The sequence below is a fragment of the Macaca fascicularis genome, chromosome 6 (genome assembly GCF_037993035.2).
Source record: "Macaca fascicularis isolate 582-1 chromosome 6, T2T-MFA8v1.1".
Classification (NCBI taxonomy): domain Eukaryota; kingdom Metazoa; phylum Chordata; class Mammalia; order Primates; family Cercopithecidae; genus Macaca; species Macaca fascicularis.
Window position 1 is genome coordinate 164,546,751 of NC_088380.1, and position 19,671 is coordinate 164,566,421.

At 44.2% G+C, this 19,671-nt stretch overlaps 1 protein-coding gene across 2 annotated transcripts; it reads left to right on the forward strand.

Moving 5' to 3' along the window:
- The first annotated feature begins 1,579 nt into the window (after positions 1-1,579).
- LSM11 (LSM11, U7 small nuclear RNA associated) lies at positions 1,580-19,450 on the forward strand. Of its 2 annotated transcripts, XM_045394456.3 has the most exons (5): positions 1,580-2,039; positions 9,443-9,582; positions 12,041-12,124; positions 12,885-13,223; positions 18,934-19,450. In XM_045394456.3, the coding sequence occupies exons 1-5, from the start codon at positions 1,592-1,594 to the stop codon at positions 19,060-19,062; spliced, it is 1,140 nt and encodes a 379-aa protein (XP_045250391.2). In that variant the 5' UTR covers positions 1,580-1,591; the 3' UTR covers positions 19,063-19,450. The 2 variants fall into 2 exon arrangements, with proteins under 2 accessions (XP_045250391.2, XP_045250392.2); XM_045394457.3 differs by lacking the exon at positions 18,934-19,450 and having other exon boundaries at positions 12,885-14,560.
- Positions 19,451-19,671: the final 221 nt, after the last annotated feature.

Sequence of the window (19,671 nt, forward strand, 5' to 3'; positions counted from 1 at the left end):
TGTGGGTCTTAAATGACACTATAAAGGCTATCACTCAGTGTTGTTATATGATGTGGGGATAAGCATTCATTTGTTGAATTGCCAGCAGTTCTGCAGCTTCGAGTTTTTTATTCAGGCAGGGGGTTCTGAATAAAGTGATAAGCTGCGTTCAAAACCTGTGCCATAAAGAAACCTGTACTGCTACTAATTAGAAGCCACTGCTTGGTTTTTCTTTTCTTTTCTTTTCTTTTTTGAGACGGAGTCTCGCTCTGTCACCCAGGCTGGAGTGCAGTGGTGCGATCTCGGCTCACTGCAACCTCCGCTCCTCCAGGTTTAAGCAGCTCTCTCCCTCAGCCTCCGGAGTATCCGGGATTACAGGTGCGTGCCACCATGCCCGGCTAATTTTTTGTATTTTTAGTAGAGATTGGGGGGGAGGTATCACCATCTTGGCCAGGCTGGTCTTGAACTCCTGACCTCGTGATCCACCTGCCTCGGCCTCCCAAAGTGCTGGGATTACGGGCGTGAGCCACCGCGCCCGGCCTGCTTGATGGTTTTATCTTTGCAGTAGAATGCATTCATCCCAAGGTATACATCACAGTTGTATATTAATTTTCATCTTGCTGTCTAAGGTACTCTCCAGTACTCTCTTGGAGACATCCTCTCTAAGTCTTAAGGAAACTGAAATGTACACAAAGCAACTAGTACAGAGAACACTAGTTGATGGCAGTTCAAGAATGTGGTGATGGGCAAGTGATGTGTGGCCTGTAGGTGAGTGGAAACATTTTGGCTCTGATGGATGAGAAGGTTGTATCTGGGCCTTCTGTGTAGAGTAGACTGTCATTTTAAAATCAACCAAAAAATATTTTGCCGAACTGAGACTATAAAGTAGCAAGTGGTATGATCAGGTCTTGTGAATTTTCCATAGTTTCCTCCAAGAGCTGGATCCTCGTTTCTTCCAATTGCTTAGCAATGCTTAGAAAGACAGTGATATAATGAATTTTCTTTGATACTAAGCGCAAATTTGTTTATGCACAGTGTATAGGAAATGGAGGACAGACACCCAGTATTGGCCGACATGCATCTATTATGAGCTCTGTAGGCAGTATCTCCCCATCCTGAGGTCAGTTCTATAAGGTAGGTACTATTTATGTCATATTTCAGATGAGAAAGACGCTAAATACTTTGAGCCCAAGGAGGCTATTCTTCCCACCCCATCAGTAGTACTCAGCATGGAAGCAAATTGAGACATTCATTGCCTTCCTCCAGACGTTTCCTGCAGCTCAAGCGAGGATGCGATCCCGAGCTTATTCCCGGGGAACCCAGAGTATTAACAAACACCCTAAGTGGTAATGATATAGATGGGGAAACTGCATTGGAGCAGGTCAAGCAGCAGCCGACAGCGTTAACCTGTCAGCCGTGGGCGGAGGCGGTGCGAGGCGCGGGCTGGTCGGAGCCGCGCACCACGCCCCCCGGCCGGGGTGGAACGAGGACAGGTGCTGCCCTCCGGCGGCCGCGTCGGCGCAGTGCAACCCCGCGCCGCGGCTGCGCAGTGCCGCCCTCTGGCGGCTCCGCTCCTTCTTCCCATCGGCCTCGGCTTGCGGGCCTTTCAAACATGGAGGAGCGGGAGCGGGGGGCGAGGTCGGCTCGCGCCCCGAGTCCCGCGCGCCCGCCCAGCCCGCGGCTGGATGTCAGCTCTGACAGCTTCGACCCGCTGCTGGCGCTGTACGCGCCCCGCCTGCCTCCCATCCCCTACCCCAATGCCCCCTGCTTCAACAACGTGGCGGAGTACGAGAGCTTCCTCAGGACCGGGGTCCGGGGCGGCGGGCGCGGGCGCGGGCGGGCTCGGGGCGCGGCCGCGGGCTCGGGGGTTCCCTCCGCGCCCGGGCCCTCAGGCAGGACTCGCCGCCGCCCGGACGCGCCCGCCCCGGACCCCGAGCGCATCCAGCGTCTCCGCCGTCTCATGGTGGCCAAAGAGGAAGGGGACGGAGCCGCAGGAGCGGGCCGGAGGGGTCCCGGTCGAAGCAGGAAGGCGCCACGCAACGTGCTCACGCGAATGCCCTGTGAGTCCGCGGTCCGGGCGGGAAGCGGGGCCGCCGCCGTCCGGAAGCTGGCGGCCGAGGGGGCGTCTGCGGGGCGGCGGTGGCCGGGCGCGGGTCTGCACGGATTGTGGGAGCGCCTTGGAGATTTGCGGGGATCAGCAGCGACTGTGGGGTGGAACTGCTTGAGTAATGTAGGTAATGACGGCGTGGGGAGGGTCCCTCTGAGTAAGAAAAGGGGCTGTAGGAGCAACAGAGGGAGAGTGGTGAGGCTATAGTGGTGATAAGAAGCCGTGGGAAAGGTCTGTAGAGGTAATCGGGGCCCATGGAAGGGTCAGAGGTGATGAGCCTGCGGAGAGGGTCTACAGGATTGATGGAGGACCTGGAGAGGTGGCGGGGGCTACAGAGTTTGGGGGACATCAGAGGGACGTCTGCAGAGGTGATGAGAGGTCTTAGAGACCACAGTGAGAGGTAAGGTGGGGCGGAAAAGGAGACGTGAGGGGAGAGCACAGCCAATATTAGGGGAAGGAGAGTATTTGGTCAGTGGGATTTGAGGAGGATCGGATGGAGTGTGGGGAGATCTGTTCGGATAGCACAGGCGCATAATCCCATAACCCCTGTACATTGACAGCTCCTTCTTGAGTGCGATAAGCAGAAGGGCTGCAGGGTCTTGATACACATATGTTCACATTACTAAGTCACAAGTGCTGAAATGCAGCAGGCACAGAATGCCTCTAAAACACAGACGCTGTTTTACAGCCACTCTGCCTGGCTGGGTGCAGGACTGTGTCTGTCAGGCTCATATTACCATATGTGCAGATTATTTTAAGTTCTAAAGGTGTAAATGGCACAAGGGAATTTCTTGGAGCCTCCTAATAGATCCTTAGAGTAAAGCTGTAAACAGCAGAGGCTCTAATGTGTGAGTTAAGTCTTGTATAAATGGAATAAAAACAGCCTAGGGTTATCTCTTTTGTCATCTGGCAAGCAGTTCTGACATCTGCCCTGTGAACACAATGACCTACTTAGCTATTCAAAGCATCTGTATCCTGGTGATTCAATTGTTACCTTATTAAGTCACTGCCTTTTGGATGGAGAGGTGTGCCAAGCAAGGGACTGATTTTCTTCCTTCCTAGAAATTTGTTTATTAAGAGAGAAACATCCTGAAACGCTGTGTGCTGTTATGTGTGCCTTTGCTGGATGTCTTACCATGCCACAGCATCCCTGCCCAAGCTAGGATTTACCCCGGCTTGCTTGCCCGGCTGTAACACAAAGACAGTATGCATGTTCCCAAAACGAGAGCAGTTTGGGGGACCTTAATTTGCCTATGCAATTTGCCACCATTAGCTAGTTGAAATGCACTCTTAAGTCTCATTGCAACATTTATTTCTATTTTACCAGTTATTGCGTTGCTACCAAGATTATCAAGGGAAAGGAATATTACTGTGTATTGCTATGTGGTGGGTGGTTTTGGCTTTCCCTGTAGAGCACTTCACTGTAATGATATGACAGTGTGTGAAGACCAGCTTTGTCAACTTCTTGTGATTAAGTATACCCCTGGAATTAAGATCTCAGAGAATGTGTCCTACATACTGAAAATTTTCACCATGGCACTGCAGACAGTTGGGTGTACATGAGAGACAGGTGTTGACGTCACACAGAGTTGACCTTCAGAAAGCAAGAAAACAACAGAAACATGGGTGAGGATTGGATTTATTCAAGAAAGAGTTCCTACTTGAGGGTGAAGGGTGGGAGGGGGGTGAGAATCAGAAAACTACCTATCGGGTACTATGGTCACTACCTGGGTGACAAAATAATTTGTGTGCCAGACCCCAGTGACACATGATTTACACATGCAGCAAACTTTTCACGTACCTCCTGATCCAAAAACAAAAGTTGGAAGGGAAAAAGAAAAGAACTAGGTATATTTTATGTGTATGCCACAGTTTTAATTTAAAAAACTATATATACATATATATATATATGCCTACTCTAAACCCTGATTGGATACAGTTGCTCAGAAAAATCAAAATATAGATACCAGTAAGATAAAACTATTTGTGGACATATACAAATGCTTTCTGGAAAAAAATGGCTATGCATTTGAGAATGCTTAATTCTTTGCAAAATATTTACATAAAATGTAAGTTACATCAGGCCGTAACAGCAAACAGAAGGTTTGTTAGGTCATATCATCAATGAAACATAATGAAGAATACAGGAGGAGCTACATTTTGTTGCTGACTTTAAAATGCTGTATTTCATCAATTCAGATCCAAGTTACCCATCCAAGTTCACAGACAGGACAGTGTGGAAGGAGTGCAAAATTAAGTGTAATGGTGTTTTAACCATAAAATGTTTCACTTTGTATCTCTGTCATAGAATCTCTTTGAAGTCCCTTGTGGAGCAGTCCTATTCTTTTCCTTGCAGTAATAAAATTTTAAAAGTAGCCAAGCACAGTGGCTCACACCTGTAATCCCAGCACTTTGGGAGGCTGAGGTGGGCGGATCACTTTAGGCCAGGAGTTCAAGACCAGCCTGGCCAACATGGTCAAACCCTGTCTCTACTAAAAATAGAAAAGTTAGTTGGGCGTGGCAGCATCTGTCTCTAGTTCCAGCTGCTCAGGAGGATGAGGCACGAGAATCGCTTGAACCCTGGAGGTGGAAGCTGCAGTGAGCCGAGATCATAGGACATCATAGGGATGTCTACAGAGGTGATAAGAGGTCTCAAAAAAAAGTAATAATAAAAGTATAGGAGGCTGTTGCAATACTGGGAATACTAAAGAAAAAAAGAAAAAGCATAGGAGGAAAGGTTTTTCATAATCATTAAGCCTAAGCCATCATTGATTCCACATTTTCTCCATGTAAAGAACTCAAGCACAAGCTCTACTTGCAAGTGGAATGTAATTGCTTTTCCTCCTTTTTAATATTGAGGCACCTATAGAGAACGGTAAGACAAGACTAAAGAGCATTATCATCCTCTTTTCCACATAATTCTAGTGTCTATATTTCTCCTTAGTATCGCAGCACCATACCTGATCCACAGTGGTTCTGGTTTATAATTATGCTTCGAGCAAGCTTTTTCTAGGTATATCTGTCACTGTGAAATGAACTGGTGTATTCAAGCTAACATCTTGACATTATAAAGCTGTGAGAAAACGTGTTATCATTACTTTGTTTTAGCTACAAGTGTGTTGGTGTGCAGCCTGTGCCGGTATGAACAAGTGTGTGTGGTCAATCCAAAATGCATGTGACATGCAGGATTTGACTTCTAGACCACTGTCTAGGTGAATGGCTTGTCTCCAGTTCCAAATTCAGTTCTCCTGCAGGGAGCCTACACACTCCTTTTACTCGCACACATCCTGCTGAGAAGGATTTCAAAACAAACCTGATTTATTGGGCCTCTGACATAATATCACGATTGGAAATTTGTTCGAGTCCTGTTGTTGTAGTTTACTTTGATTGCTGAAATAATTTCCCACAATATGGTGTCTTGATGTTTTCATTTTAATAAAGTGATATTCTTTGGATAACTTTGATTTCACTACCTGCAAATAAAGAGCAAGAAAATAAGCAAAATCAAGAACATCTGAGCCCTGCATACAGCAGTAAAGTGAACTCTCAAATTTGAACAGCATCTCTGTTACACAGAGGTTGCCAAAAGTGCATGAGTATGACTTACATAAAACCGAGAACAGGGGTACTTAGGCTTCAAAAAAGGCCAAGCTTAAAATTCAACCTTGTCACTTTCTCAGCTCATTGCAGCTGTCTCCAGTGCAACTAAAGAATAGCCTCAGATGATTTCTGCACCACACTGCTGTGTGTGTGTGTGTGTGTGTGTGTGTTGGCCAGTTTGACATAGCATCACAATAGGGAAGACACTGGTGTGCCTTTGCCAGGTAACTGATTCAAACATTGTGCTTTAAATCTGTCATGGCACCCTTCTATAGAATGGCAACTAAAACTGTTTTCAGAGAAAAGAAAAAATATTTTTCTATTGCAGACTCATAAGGTGACTGTTACAGTTTGTGGTTTCATTTCTCTGGGCCCTTAATAGGTTATGGAATCTGGGGAGCTGCCTATGCCCTAATGAGCTAATAACTTTGTATATTTGGAGATATATATGTAGATACAGTTTTGTCCTTAAATTTTCTTTGAATAGGTGGTTGTGGAGGCTAAACCAACTCCATCTTGAATGCTAATCCACCATGTTGATTTCTGATTAAACCCAATTCTGGGAAGGCCTCTAAGATTTCCAATTTATCTGTTGTTCCTTGTGTAAGAGCATGTACTTACTGTAGCTCCTGTCCTTACGTGAGAACAACCTTGATGTTAACTTACTTCAATTGTCGTACACATCCCTTCTGAATCACCCTTTCCCTATAGCATGTAAGCCCTGCGTCTGGGGGTCATGGCAGGGGGATCCATCATCTTGTTTTGCCGCCACCTGAGACACAGACGTGGCTTCTCTTCCTACATTCCTACTAAATATTTCTAAGGAAAACAAGAGTTCCCGTAAGAGGTAAGTTTTAGGTCTTTAAAGAAGGGCATGATTGAGAACAGTTATTTTAAAATCAGGCTGTGATGGTATAATTTACATGTAGCAGGAGAAGGAAGAGTGGAGCTGAAAATGACCTGGATCTGGAAGGGTGTGGCAGTAGAGAAGGGGATTGGAAGAGTAACTTTCTCCAAAGATAAGGCGTGTGCTTTTTTGTCATATTTTGTCATAGAAACCTGACACGTCCATTTGGAGCTTGCCACAGAGACGGCTGGAAAGAGAGTGTGCACTCTGATTCAGAATGGGGAGCTCACTTTTGCCTTGGCGGTTTGCTCTGATAGGTGGTGCTAGTGTTGTACTTTTGATCACACACAAGGAGAGCAATGCTTCCTGAAATTACACCTTATTAAATCTTTGGAAGAAAAAAATTAAAGCTACACATTTGAGAAAGACCAATTGAAAGACCTGAATTTGCCATCTATTTAATTAGAATAAGAGACTGTTGCTGAGATACTTGATTGCCCTTTCTCTCTGTTTTGGAGGTGTGGGAAAGAAGTAATGTCCCTGTTTTTTTCCAAGTTAGAAAAAAAATAGTCTTTCCATTCTTTGTGTAAACACATACATCTGTAGGGCAGTGGGCAGTATATATGTATGTGTAGAAAAGGAAATAATGCAGGCATGTGATCAGTTTCTAAGAAATTGAATTATTGGGACTTAGTCCTGAAATAACTCTACAAGTTAACTATCTTAACCTCATTTTATGAATGAGGAAATTTGGACCTTAAAGAAAAAGTTATTCACCAGGGTCACGCAACTAGTTATAATGACCTGAAAGTTGTTTACAATGCTTGATTTAATACGGCCTATAACACATATGCACACACACACACACACCCTTAGCTAGCAAATGTACAAAGGACTTTAAAATACTGCTAGAAGAGAGGTAAATGGTGATGGTCAGACCAAAATTCTCATGGTCTTTTCCAAGGTCACTGTTTCATGTTGCTTCCAACTCTGACTTATTCCCAAACCTGTAATCTGAGATAAACTCCTCCTGCTAGTCTGCTAAGTCATTTTCTTCTAAGAATCTTTTATTAATTTATCACAGCCGTGGTTTATAAGCCAATCTATGACAGAGGGATAAGATGGCTTCAGGAGGAACCAATTTAGTTATCCAAACTGAAGTGCAGGGCTGTTGTTCTCCTTTATGCCACTAGAAACAAAGCAAGAGAGATTTTTCATTTGTTTACTGTCAATGCCAAATCTCTATATATCCAGACTTCTAAGACCTGACCAAAAACAAATAAACTTTCTACAGAATTTTGCCTTGCAAACTTGGGAAAGACTGAGACTGTGTATGCACGAGAAAGAGAGATTGGGGGGCGTAGTGCGTGCCTGTAGTCCCACCTACTCAGTAGGCTGAGGTAGAGGAAGCGCTTGAGCCGAGGAGGTCAAGGCTGCAGTGAGCCGTGATTGTGCCATTGCACTCCAGCCTGGGTGACATAGTGAGACCCTGTCTCAGGAAAAAAAGAAGAATGTATGGTTTTCTTTGGGGAGGTTTTATATACCATAGCCAGCATATTGTGAGAGCTGAGTTAACATGAAATAATAAAAATAAAATTCATCTTTGCTCCCACGCTCTGAGAAGAGAATCCTTCATAATAAAAGCTGAAATTTATAGTCCCAGTATTCTTCCCATAAATCCTTATCCTGCTCTTCTCATGTGATGCTTATTAGTAGTGTCATAGGAGCCAGATACTCAGCAGGTGCCTTTTACACCGTCAGGGCTTGGGCTACAACCAGTGCTTTTCCTCCCAGAAACACTAGTGACTCCAGAGAGCTTGTGCGTGGAGTAGCTTTGGTGGCGTCAAAGGCCTTTCTTTCTGACAGGATTGCACGTGTTTAAGGGCAGAGTGTAGTTTGTTTCCTTTGAACATGTAAACAAAGCTTTTGGTTTTTTGGAAGACTCAAGCTGGGTATGTGATTCATGAATTGTCTTAAGGCACACAATTGAGAAGGATCTTGCTGTTGATACATACATTTTGTGTGTGTGTTTTTCTCGAGACGGAGTCTTGCTCTGTCTCCCAGGCTGGAGTGCATTGGCACGATCTCGGCTCACTGCAACCTCCACCTCCTGGGTTCAAGCCTCCTGAGTAGCTGGGATTACGGGCGTGGGCCACCACTCCCAGCTAATTTTTTGTATTTTTAGTAGAAACGGGGTTTCACCATGTTGGCCAGGCTGGTGTCAAACTCCTGACCTTGTGATCTGCCCGCCTCAGCCTCCCAAAGTGCTGGGATTACAAGTGTGAGCCACCGTGCCCGGCCATTTTTTTTTTTTTTTTTTTTAATGACAGTGTTACTCTGCTGCCCAGGCTGGAGTGCAGGGGGAGGATCTCGGCTCACTGCAACCTCCACCTCTGGGTTCAAGCCATTCTCCTGCCTCAGCCTCCTGAGTAGCTGGGATTATGGGTATGGGCCACCATGCCTGGCTAATTGTTGTATTTTTAGTAGAGCTGGGGTTTCACCATGTTGGCCAGGCTGATCTTGAACTCCTGACCTCAGGTGATCCGCCCACCTCGGCCTCCCAAAGTGCTGGGATTACAGGTGTGAGCCACTGCACTCGGCCCACCCAAGAAGTTTTTAAGTGATAGTTCATCTTAGAGTCAGCGACATCGTAGAATAAAAGATATACTGGTAGTGAAACATTTGGCTGATATCAATACATATGGTTTATCCTCATTGTGTTGGAATCTAGTCTCGTGTCAGTGTGTGTTGACCGCACGAGCCATGTTGCCCATTGGACCTTCCTGTTCCAATAGTGAGATTGTCACTCTACCATGGGCCTCATGTTGCTGGCTGAAGTTGGGTGGTCTTGGCTTAATTCTGGGAATGAGGGCAGATGTTAAGACTGTCCTGATCTTCTCTTGTTTCAGTGCACGAAGGCAGCCCTCTGGGTGAACTCCATCGCTGTATCCGCGAGGGGGTGAAGGTGAATGTTCACATCCGCACTTTCAAGGGACTTCGGGGCGTCTGTACAGGCTTCCTTGTTGCATTTGACAAGTTCTGGAATATGGTAATTAAGCCTTTCTCACAGGGCGGGAGAGCCTCCCACAGATTACATCTTCTATATATTTAAAGGACCTGAGTAACTACATTAAGCAAAACCCAAAAAATAACTTGTCAGAAGAACTAGAATTTTTGCATGCTTTTGGGCAACAACAAAAAAAGGTCTTTTTATTGCTTACTTCTCCTTAAGGCAGTGGCTCTTAACCAAGGTGATTTTGTTCTTCCTTCCCTCCCGGGAACATTTGTCAATGTTTGGAGACATTTTATTGTCACCACTGTAGGAGGGGATACTACTGGCATCTAATAGGTAGAGGCCAGGGTTGCTGCTAAACAGTCTGCAGTACACAAGATAGTCCCTCAACAACAAATAATTATCCAGTCTGAAAAGTCATTAGTGCCAAGGTTGAGAAACCCAGCCATAAGGACCAGTTATTTTATTGGTTTAGTAACTTTTAGTTGATCTTCTACCAACCATTCTTTCATTAATTTAAAAACATTTATTGACTTCCCACTTTGGCTGAACCCCATGCTAGGTGCAAAAGTTTCAGAAAGGAACTTGCACTCTGCAGTACATGGGAAGGTAAATAAGGATAGAGGTGAAGCAGACATCAGTAAACAAAGCATTTTGCATGATGTCTTTTTGGTTTTTTTTGAGACAGAGTTTCGCTCTTGTCGCCCAGGCTGGAGTGCAATGGCGCAATCTCAGCTCACTGCAACCTCCGCCTCTTGAGTAGCTGGGATTACAGGCGCCTGCCACCATGCCCAGCAGATTTTTGTATTTTTAGTAGAGATGGGGTTTCACCATGTTGGCCAGGCTGGTCTTGAACTCCAGACCTCAGGTGATCTGCCTGCCTCAGCCTCCCAAAGTGCTGGGATTACAGACATGAGCCATTGTGCCCGGCTGCATGGTGGTTTTATAATGAGGGAGTGTGCCACACTTCCTAGCCTTCTAGAGGCTTACTGCCTTTTTTTCTAGACATTTGTAGGAGAGAAGCGATATGTAATAGCACAACTATAATTTGAGGTGGTTAAGAACCACCAGGCCACGTGCCCTGGCTCACGCCTGTAATCCCAGCACTTTGGAAGGCCGAGGCAGGCAGATCACCTGAGGTCAGGAGTTCGAGACCAGCCTGGTCAACATAGGGAAACCCCATCTCTACTAAAAATACAAAATTAGCCAGGCTTGGTGGCACGCATCTGTAATCCCGGCTACTCAGGAGGCTGAGGCAGGAGAATCGCTTGAAGCTGGGAGGTGGAGGTTGCCGTGAGCCAAGATCGTGCCACTGCACTCCAGCCTGGGTGACAGAGCAAGACTCTGTCAAAAAAAAAAAAAAAAAAAAAATCACCAGAGCTTTCTGGTGTTTCTTTTCCATTTGGTCTTCTGTCTCCAACTTTCCTTTTCCCTGTGCTTCATCCCCATCCATGCATCCTCCTGGAAAAGAACAGTAGCTGCTGACATATATTGAGTTCCTGCTGTGTGCCAGATACTATACTGAGGGCTTCATATGTTACCTCAATGAATGAGTTGTTCCATTTCACAAATGAAGAAATTGAGTCTAGAGAGATTGGAATATTGCTCACAGATCACACCGTTAGTAAGTGGAAGTGTCAAACTTTTTCCTCGGTCGTTCTAACTCCTAAAACCATGTTTTCAACCATTATGGAATTTGAATCCTAGCTTCACCACTTGGTAACTGTGTGACTGTAAGCAAGATAATTTCTCTGAGCCTCAGTTTTCTCATTTCCAAAATGTAGGGGAAAATGTTTTATTATGATAGTTTTACCTTTGAAGGAAAGAATTGAAGAGAATGTATTAGGCGATAGTGGTGATTATAACAGTACTGTCAACTTGTATTTGTAGGGTGATTTACACTTTTCAAAGGAATTAGTCTTATACATCTCATTTGGTCCTAACAGCTGTCCTGTGAGGTTGCTCTCGGTGATGAGAACTCACCAGCAAGTCTGTGTGTAACCCTGGTTAATTTCTGTTAATTGCTTTCATAAGACATAGAAACTGAAGAGGGTAAAGAAGCAGTAGTGTTCCTCAAAGTGGGGTCTGAAGCCATCCTGCATCAGAATCACCTGGGGCTTCTGGCTGAAACAAAAGGTTCCTGGGCTTCATCCCAGACCTACCAAAATAGAATCTCCAGCAGAATAGCTTTGGGTTTGTATTTTAATAAACCTCCTAGATATTCTTGCACACTGAAATTTAAGACCTTCTACCATGCAGTCATAAAGACCCTTACCATCCGTAGGTGAAACCCATCTTATATGGTGATAGCAGCTTAAAAATACTACACAGAAGGTACCAGGTGTCACCATTTTCTTCTGCCTAGGAGCTGAGTCACCTGTTAAGTGTAGTTCTGCTCTGAATAGATGTTATTCTGCCTTTTTTTCCCTGAAAAAGCTATACAAAAAATTTTTTAATTCTGTCTAATGTTTTTCCTTTTGGACTGTTCCTCTAGGCACTCACTGATGTGGACGAGACCTACCGAAAACCTGTCCTAGGCAAAGCATATGAACGGGATTCTTCACTGACTCTCACTAGGGTAGGCAGTTTCCCCCTGACCTCCTGAGTAGCCATCATGCTTTCCAGCTTAGGAATTGAGATCCCTGAGTCCAGTGACTAGGATTTCCTAGAGAGAAATCTCTGTTGCTATAAACCAGCTGTGCCTATACCAAGGTCTTCCTTAGTTTCTCTTTTCATGCTTCCAGTGAATCTCAAGTGAGTCTGTGCTTGTAACCTGCATATTGTTTGAGGAGCAAGTTGTCTCTTACAACACTTGAAAGTCTTTGAGCTTTATACCACAGAAATAAGCCTTTTCTCTTGACATACGTATTATCTGCACTATAGTTAGAAATAGGAAGTTTATGGCCAGGCGTGGTGGCTCATACCTGTAATCCCAGCACTTTGGGAGGCTGAGGCGGGTGAATCATGAGGTCAGGAGATCAAGACCATCCTGGCTAACACAGTGAAACCCCGTCTCTACTAAAAATACAAAAATTAGTCGGGCAGGGTGGCAGGCGCCTGTAATCCCAGCTACTTGGGAGGCTGAGGCAGGAGAATCGCTTGAACCTGGGAGGCGGAGGTTGCACTGAGCTGAGATCATGCCACTGCACTTCAGCCTGGGTGACAGAGTGAGACTCTGTCTCCAAAAAAAAGAAAGGAGATTTATTACTAACTTTTAAAAAATTGCAAAGCAAGGAATCCACAGAACATAATTAAAGAATTTGGTCTTTTTCTGTATGTTGAAAGAGGGTGATGAAGGCTAAAGAGAAGGCTAATATTTATCATTGTTTTCTTTATAGCTATTTGATCGACTGAAACTTCAAGATTCCTCCAAGAAGGAAGCAGATTCTAAGTCTGCAGTTGAAGATTCCACTCTGTCTAGATACTCACAGACATCCACTTGGAAGTTGGCTTCAGTGTGGGGAAGAGGAGACACTGACCGGGGCTCACACAAGCGTTCCCGCTCTGTCCCTTCTTCCCTGCAGGCCTCTGCAAGGGAGGAGTCCAGGTCAGAGCTGTCAGGGAGGACTACACGGACCGAAGGCTCCAGTGTGGGAGGTACCTTTTCCAGGGCTACCACCCTTTCCAGAGGCCAGTCCCGTAAGAAAAAGCGAAAGCCCAAAGTGGATTACCAGCAGGTATTCACTCGACACATAAATCAGATTTTCATTCGAGGCGAGAATGTCCTGCTGGTTCATCTTGCACAGTGACCAGCTCAGCCTGGGCTTTGGTTTTTAGAAATAAAATGCATGAATTGCTGCTATGCTGTATCCTAGTATCCCAGTGAAACTCTGAGTTGGAATGATTCCCTCTGGTCCTGCATAAGCAGAGGACAGAGCAGGCTCAGCCCCCTGGAAGATGAGCTCAAGGGGAGGACAGGCCTTGGGAGGGCGGGCATTTGCATTAATATCAAGGCAAAAAGCATACATAGATACATGCATCTGATTTGGTATCGTGATTTACTTCAGACCCTGAAACCAAATATCTGATCTTCCATTAGACTTAGGGGTCACAATATGAGTGGAACTTACTTTTTAGAGACTATAGGGGAAAGAAATCTCGAAAAGAAGTATTGCATGTCTGAAAGCTAGTGCCCTGAGTACTCATGAATTCGATTCCAAGAGTAGCAGTGTAAGTTGCCTTGGAGCCCTGCATTCACATCTTGTAACTAACTTTTGAATTTTGCCTGACATGATTCTCTCTTGATGAAGAAATGAAATGTATTGTCTTTGAATATCTACAAGATCTAGGAAAGTTACCAACTTATGTAGGGTGGAATTTGGATAGGTGGTGGTGCTCACAGCAGCCAGCAACGAGTGTTCTGTTTCGATCCTTCTTCTTCTTATGGAAAGGAATACAGGACCTCTTCAGTCTTCCCCTTACCAGAGGTAGCCTCTGCAAATGGCATACCAGATGGGACTCTAAGATGCTTGTGTGGTGGCTTCTTGTCCTTCTCTTTGACTTCTGTGGCATGGTGCTAGTGCATGTACCCTGTGGTATTGCCCCTCTGTCCGTAGTGTGAACTGTCCTGTGAACTTTATGTCAGGAGACTGTGACCTTCATGTCCAGCTTCAAAGAGTTCTTCATGAACTCAGTAATACACATCACATGGCTGAGAGTCCGCTTTCCAGGCAGGGCCAGCATGTGTAGAATATCTTTCAGAATGTTCACCATGAAACAGGGGTGGTAGATGTATTCCCTTGTGTCGGGCCAAAGAAGTTCTTACAAAGTACAGTGGGTGGTGTCTAAAGGGACACTTTACTCACAGCCTGGCTTGAGTAACAGGAACACCATAGCACCCGCAAATACTTCTACTTGAATCATATTCTGTGCTTTTTCAATCACTAGTGCAGAATAGGCTGCATCTTGACACAGACTGTTAGGCAATATTGATTTTTTTGTTTTGTTTTTATTTGGTTTTATCTGAGATAACTCATGTTCAAGGTGGGAATAAGAAATAGCCAACTAATTAAAATGTATGAAAAGAAAACTTTCCCCTGCTGTATTTGTTGTGTAACATAAATAAGCCTTCTGAGAAGCAGGGTGAATAAAGTTTAGGGAGCTGGGACACCTGGTCCTTCTGCTAGCTGGACCACTGGCTCATCATGCAATGAAAGGTGAGCAGATTTAACCCCTCTGTGCCTCAGCTTTTTCCCCACAGACACCTACCTCACAGGGGCATTGAGACAAAAATTAAAGAAAGGCATTTTACAGTCTCTAAACATGTTTAAGTGCCATAAGTAATTTTTCCTGACTCTGTTTCATAGCTTTGTAAGAATTCTGTGTCTTATAAGCAAGGCAGGTGCTACATAAAAAAGTAATCTTAGCTGGGCGCAGTGGCTCACACCTGTAATCCCAGCACTGTGGGAGGCCGAGGTGGGTGGATCACGAGGTCAGGAATTCGAGGGCATCCTGGCTAACACGGTGAAACCTCGTCTCTACTAAAAATACAAAAATTAGCTGGGCGTGGTGGCGGGCGCCTGTAGTCCCAGCTACTCAGGAGGCTGAGGCAGGAGAATGGCGTGAACCCGGGAGGCAGAGGTTGCAGTGAGCCGAGATGGCGCCACTGCACTCCAGCCTGGGCGACAGAGCGAGACTCCGTCTCAAAAAACAAAATAATCTTAGGGGTCATAGTTATGATCCTGTTGTAACTATCTTCAGAAGGCAACGATATCTTCTGGAACTGTTCCATATTCTGTTCCTTCCGCCTAAGGGACAGTGGAAGTTCTCAGGAAGAGTATCTTCAGGAAGAGGAGAGTAACTTTTTTTTTGCTGCTCCCGCTGTAATCCCAGACCTCACCCTTTTCTGATCGTTATCAGAAAGAATCCCCTATACTTTTCAAGGGGTTTATATGTAGCACCAAATGGAGAATGAGCATCTAAAAATGACACATCCCAAAAGGGCAATCTGTAGAAGTTTGTTGTTTGTTTACTTGTTTTTATTTTTAAATGCATTGTAAAGTATACTCTAGAGCCAGATCAGATGCACTAAAGTTTATGGAGGTTCCAGGTTACAAACTCAAGTGAACAGTAATCTTTGGAAGCTGCCAGTCTAAATTCTAAATAGTGTATCTGAAATCTCAGTTCCCAAAATAGTTGTCTTGTTTAATCATCAGGCAACACTGCATATACCTGTATGGCTATCCTCACCTGCCTGCCCTCTCCCGCAGCTAGAATGATGTACTCTACTTTCCCAATAAGGTAGAAATTTGGAATCAAAAGGAATATAATCAGTTTTCATTCATTCCACTGCCTAGTTAAATCTAACCTGATTTAAACATATGCCATTTTTATGTTTACATATAATTTTCATATAGCCATATAAGGGTTGATTTACCATTTTTTGCCCAACATGACAATTATGGCTATGAAAAATTATGTTTGAACTGTGTATGATCTATTTTATGTGCTATATGTTCCCATTTGTTTGTTTGGTCTGGATAGTGGGTCTGGAATGAATTCTATCTAGTAAATGTGCTGTTTTGTATAAAGCATGATTATTACTTTTTAACAAAAGTTCATTTTTACAGATTACTCCCTTTTCTTTCTCTCTCTTTCTTTCTTTCTTTCTCCTTCTCTCTTTCTCTCTTTCTTTCTTTCCTTTTTTTTTTTTTTTTTTTTTTTTTTGGTGACAGAGTTTCGCTCTTGTTGCCCAGGCTGAAGTGCAGTGGCATGATCTCAGCTCACTGCAACCTCTGCCTCCCAGGTTCAAGCGATTCTCCTGCCTCAGCCTCCTGAGTAACTGGGTCAGCCACCATGGCTGACTGATTTTTTTTATTTTTAGTAGAGAAGGGGTTTCACCATGTTAGCCAGGCTGGTCTCGAACTCCTGACATCAGGTGATCCACCCACCTCGGCCTCCCAAAGTGCTGGGATTACAGGCGTGAGCTACCCCGCCCAGCCCCCTTTTCTTTATTATTGAAGATATTGTTGAAAAGAAAGAAAAAATAGGTCCCAATAGTATATGTGCTACTCAAAAAATGTGATCATTTAGGACATTATCACAAGTTGCTATGGAAATAACTGAAGGCTTCCTCAGGAGAAGGAAAGAAAATGAGGAAAGTAATGGAGTCCACGAACTCCCACCAGCTCACCTGAGGGGAGCTCAGTGCAGCTGAAATACTGAATACTGAAATACTAGAAACCAACAAAACTGGTTTCTAGTATTCTCCAGGGATTTGGGCTTGGGAAACTTGGTAAGAATAGTATTTATTTTTGAACATTCAACTTTGGCTCTTCAAAGTAATCTTTAAACGTGGGAATATGTTTTCAAGACAATTCACAGGACATACTTAGGTAGTTGGTGAGGTCTTCTCAAAAGTATCTACCTTTGTTAGATAATAACAAGTGACTAAGAAAGGGGAGATAGGGTTTTATGCTCAAAACAATTTCATGTGCCATTCTTTGTATACAGAGGTGAGTCTTTTACTCTCCCATTAGTAGAACTTGCACTTTGGGCTGTCTGCTCTAGTATTTGGGAAGTGTTTATACTTCCTTCCAGAGACCATCTTATGATCAGAGGCAGGATGTCTGTGAGATGATTAGCCAGAGTTAGCAGTGTCCAGGGAGAGTGGCTTTAGACCAGTCAGTACCTTGCTGTTTGTGCATTGTGCATGGTGCATGTCAAGTCAGGAAGCCAAGAAACCGTTGGCATTAAAATCTAGATGCGTAGAGATCCTTGCTATGAGTTGTGGATAGGAGTGGCTCCGTCTATCCTCGTGGTGAGAAAGTCCAGGAGCTCCTTTAGAGATTGTCAAGTCATGAGCGATGAGCTGCCGTTAATCCTCAGACGCCTTACAAAAATTGAGAGGTACCACTTCTACCCTTTGAGAAAAAAGAAATAGAAACTTACTTGCTTCAGAATGGATATTTATATTTCTGCTTGCACCATTTCCATAGCAGCTGACAAAGGCAAAATCATGAAATAGAATCAGTTCTATAAATTGCTTCTTTAAATTTTCTCTAAATTTTGCCTCTAGGAAAAAATTAAAACGATTCAATGACAGCTAGCTGTCACTGGTGCTACCCCAAAGCTTTCCAATCTTTTATGTATTTTTTATGAATGAAACTTGCTGTAGGAAAGTCAAGGTTCATGTAAGAGTATTGTGGTGTAAATATAATGGTTTCACAGCTGTTTGAATTTTTCTTTTCCTGTGCCAGATATAGAATGCAGTCAACCCTTTTTCAGTAACTTATGTTCACCAGTCTGTGCTTTTCTTCTCCCAGAAGGCTTTTCTTAGTGGTTGTAAGTGCAGGAATCCTGGGCCTGTGTTGCAAAGGTGGGTGGTCTGTCAGCGCTTTCTGGCAAATTGAGTTGATGGATTTAAGATAAGCCTTTGGGGTTTTGTCAGTTTTCTGGGCTCTGAGGAAGGGTTGGGCCTCCTTCATTCTCAGTATTTTGAGTATTTTTCAAATGTTTGTACGTTATCTTGCACTGCTCTAATAAAAATGAAAGCTCTCTGTCAATAAATGGTTTTGGATGGTTGGAAGATCTGGGGGAAGAAAAATAAGTACACCTGAGACCTTCAGTTAGTCTTTTATTTATTTAGAATAAAAAATAGTTTGATAACCTACCAGAGTTAGTGCTTCTTTAAAAACACTCCCGGGAAAGATGGGGACTGTCCCTTAGGAAAGCCATAAAAGTGATTCCCAATACTTTGCAATTGCTTTTGATATTTAGTCCTTTGGAACAAATGTGTGATGTTATGTCTGATGTTGTGTTTTTAGAGCTGTGAAAAGTCTGAGAAATTTCAAGGGGTATTATTTAAATGATGATTATCTGGCTGAATTATGTGTGAGCTAGAATCTAGGGTAGCTGTCCACTTCTTTTTCTGTTGTCCTGACAGTAAAGCAAATAGTAAGCCATGTCTTGAAAGTGATTTGCTTGTTTCATACTGACATCTAAAGACATCAGCCTTCTCTTTGGCAACCCTGGGGATACTCCTCTGCACCATAACTTATTAATGTTTTTTTAGACAAGGCTAAACCGAATGACTCTACCTATCTGTACTTTCACTGCTCATATACCAGCTGCTACAAGAAAAACATGATTTGTAAGTTTGTCTTTACTCCTAATTGCTAAAGTAACTGAAACCCTTCCTGTCTAGGGAGAATTGCTGCTAGTAACGTCAGTTTGCAATGTTCAGCTTTAGATATGTGTCGGATGGGAGTCTGAAAACTGTAATAAACTGTATTCATATCCTGGCTGCTTTGTCCGCTGCTTTTGGGGGGTGGCAGAGAGGAGGCAGGGGAGTCTGTTACCAAGTGAAGACACCTGTCTAGAAAGTTAAAACATCTCAAGCCTTCTGCATTTGCATTATTGTAACCTTGTACCTTTTCTTTACCAAAGCCCACACATCTAAATCACCACTCTTGCCGGGCACGGTGGATCACGCCTATAATCCCAGCACTTTGGGAGGCCGAGGCAGGTGGATCACCTGAGGTTGGGAGTTCGAGAACAGCCTGGCCAACATGGTGAAACCCTGTCTCTACTAAAAATACAAAAAGTAGCCAGGTGTGGTGGCGAAGTAATCCTGGCTGCTCGGAAGGCCGAAGCAGGAGAATCGCCTGAACCCGGGAGGTGGAAGTTGCAGTGAGCTGAAATCACGCCACTGCACCCCGGGCTGGGCCACAGAGCAACACTGTCGAAAAGAAAAGAAAGAAACAAAAACAAAATTAGCCGGGCGTGATGGCGCGCACCTGTAGTCCCAGCTACTCAGGAGGCTGAGGCAGGAGAATCACTTGAACCCGGAAGGCAAAGGTTGCAGTGAGCTGAGATCGCACCACTGCACTCCAGCCTGGACAATACAGCAAGGCTCCATCTCAAAAAATAAAAATAAATAAAATAAAAATAAATCACCACTCTTGAGGTAGCTTTTTTCTTTCAAGTACTTGAAGTTCATGCTTAGGATAGGAACTTGGCCCACATTCTGAATTCTCTCTTCTAAGCTGCAAGCAGTGGTCATTGCCCTGTGAATTTATTCTACCTAATAGCTCACTGGCACTGGTTCATTCTGTTGGTGATCTGCGGAAATCACCATTCATCCTGCTCCCCTCTGAGTGTTTCACCACATTTGGCAAATCGATC

Bases quoted from the DNA above. Each gene is read 5' to 3' on its own strand.
- LSM11 (XM_045394456.3), top strand. From the start codon at position 1,592: ATGGAGGAGCGGGAGCGGGGGGCGAGGTCGGCTCGCGCCCCGAGTCCC. The intron at 9,583-12,040 runs GTAATTAAGCCT...CTGTTCCTCTAG, and splicing joins TTGACAAGTTCTGGAATATG to GCACTCACTGATGTGGACGA. The intron at 12,125-12,884 runs GTAGGCAGTTTC...TTTTCTTTATAG, and splicing joins CTTCACTGACTCTCACTAGG to CTATTTGATCGACTGAAACT.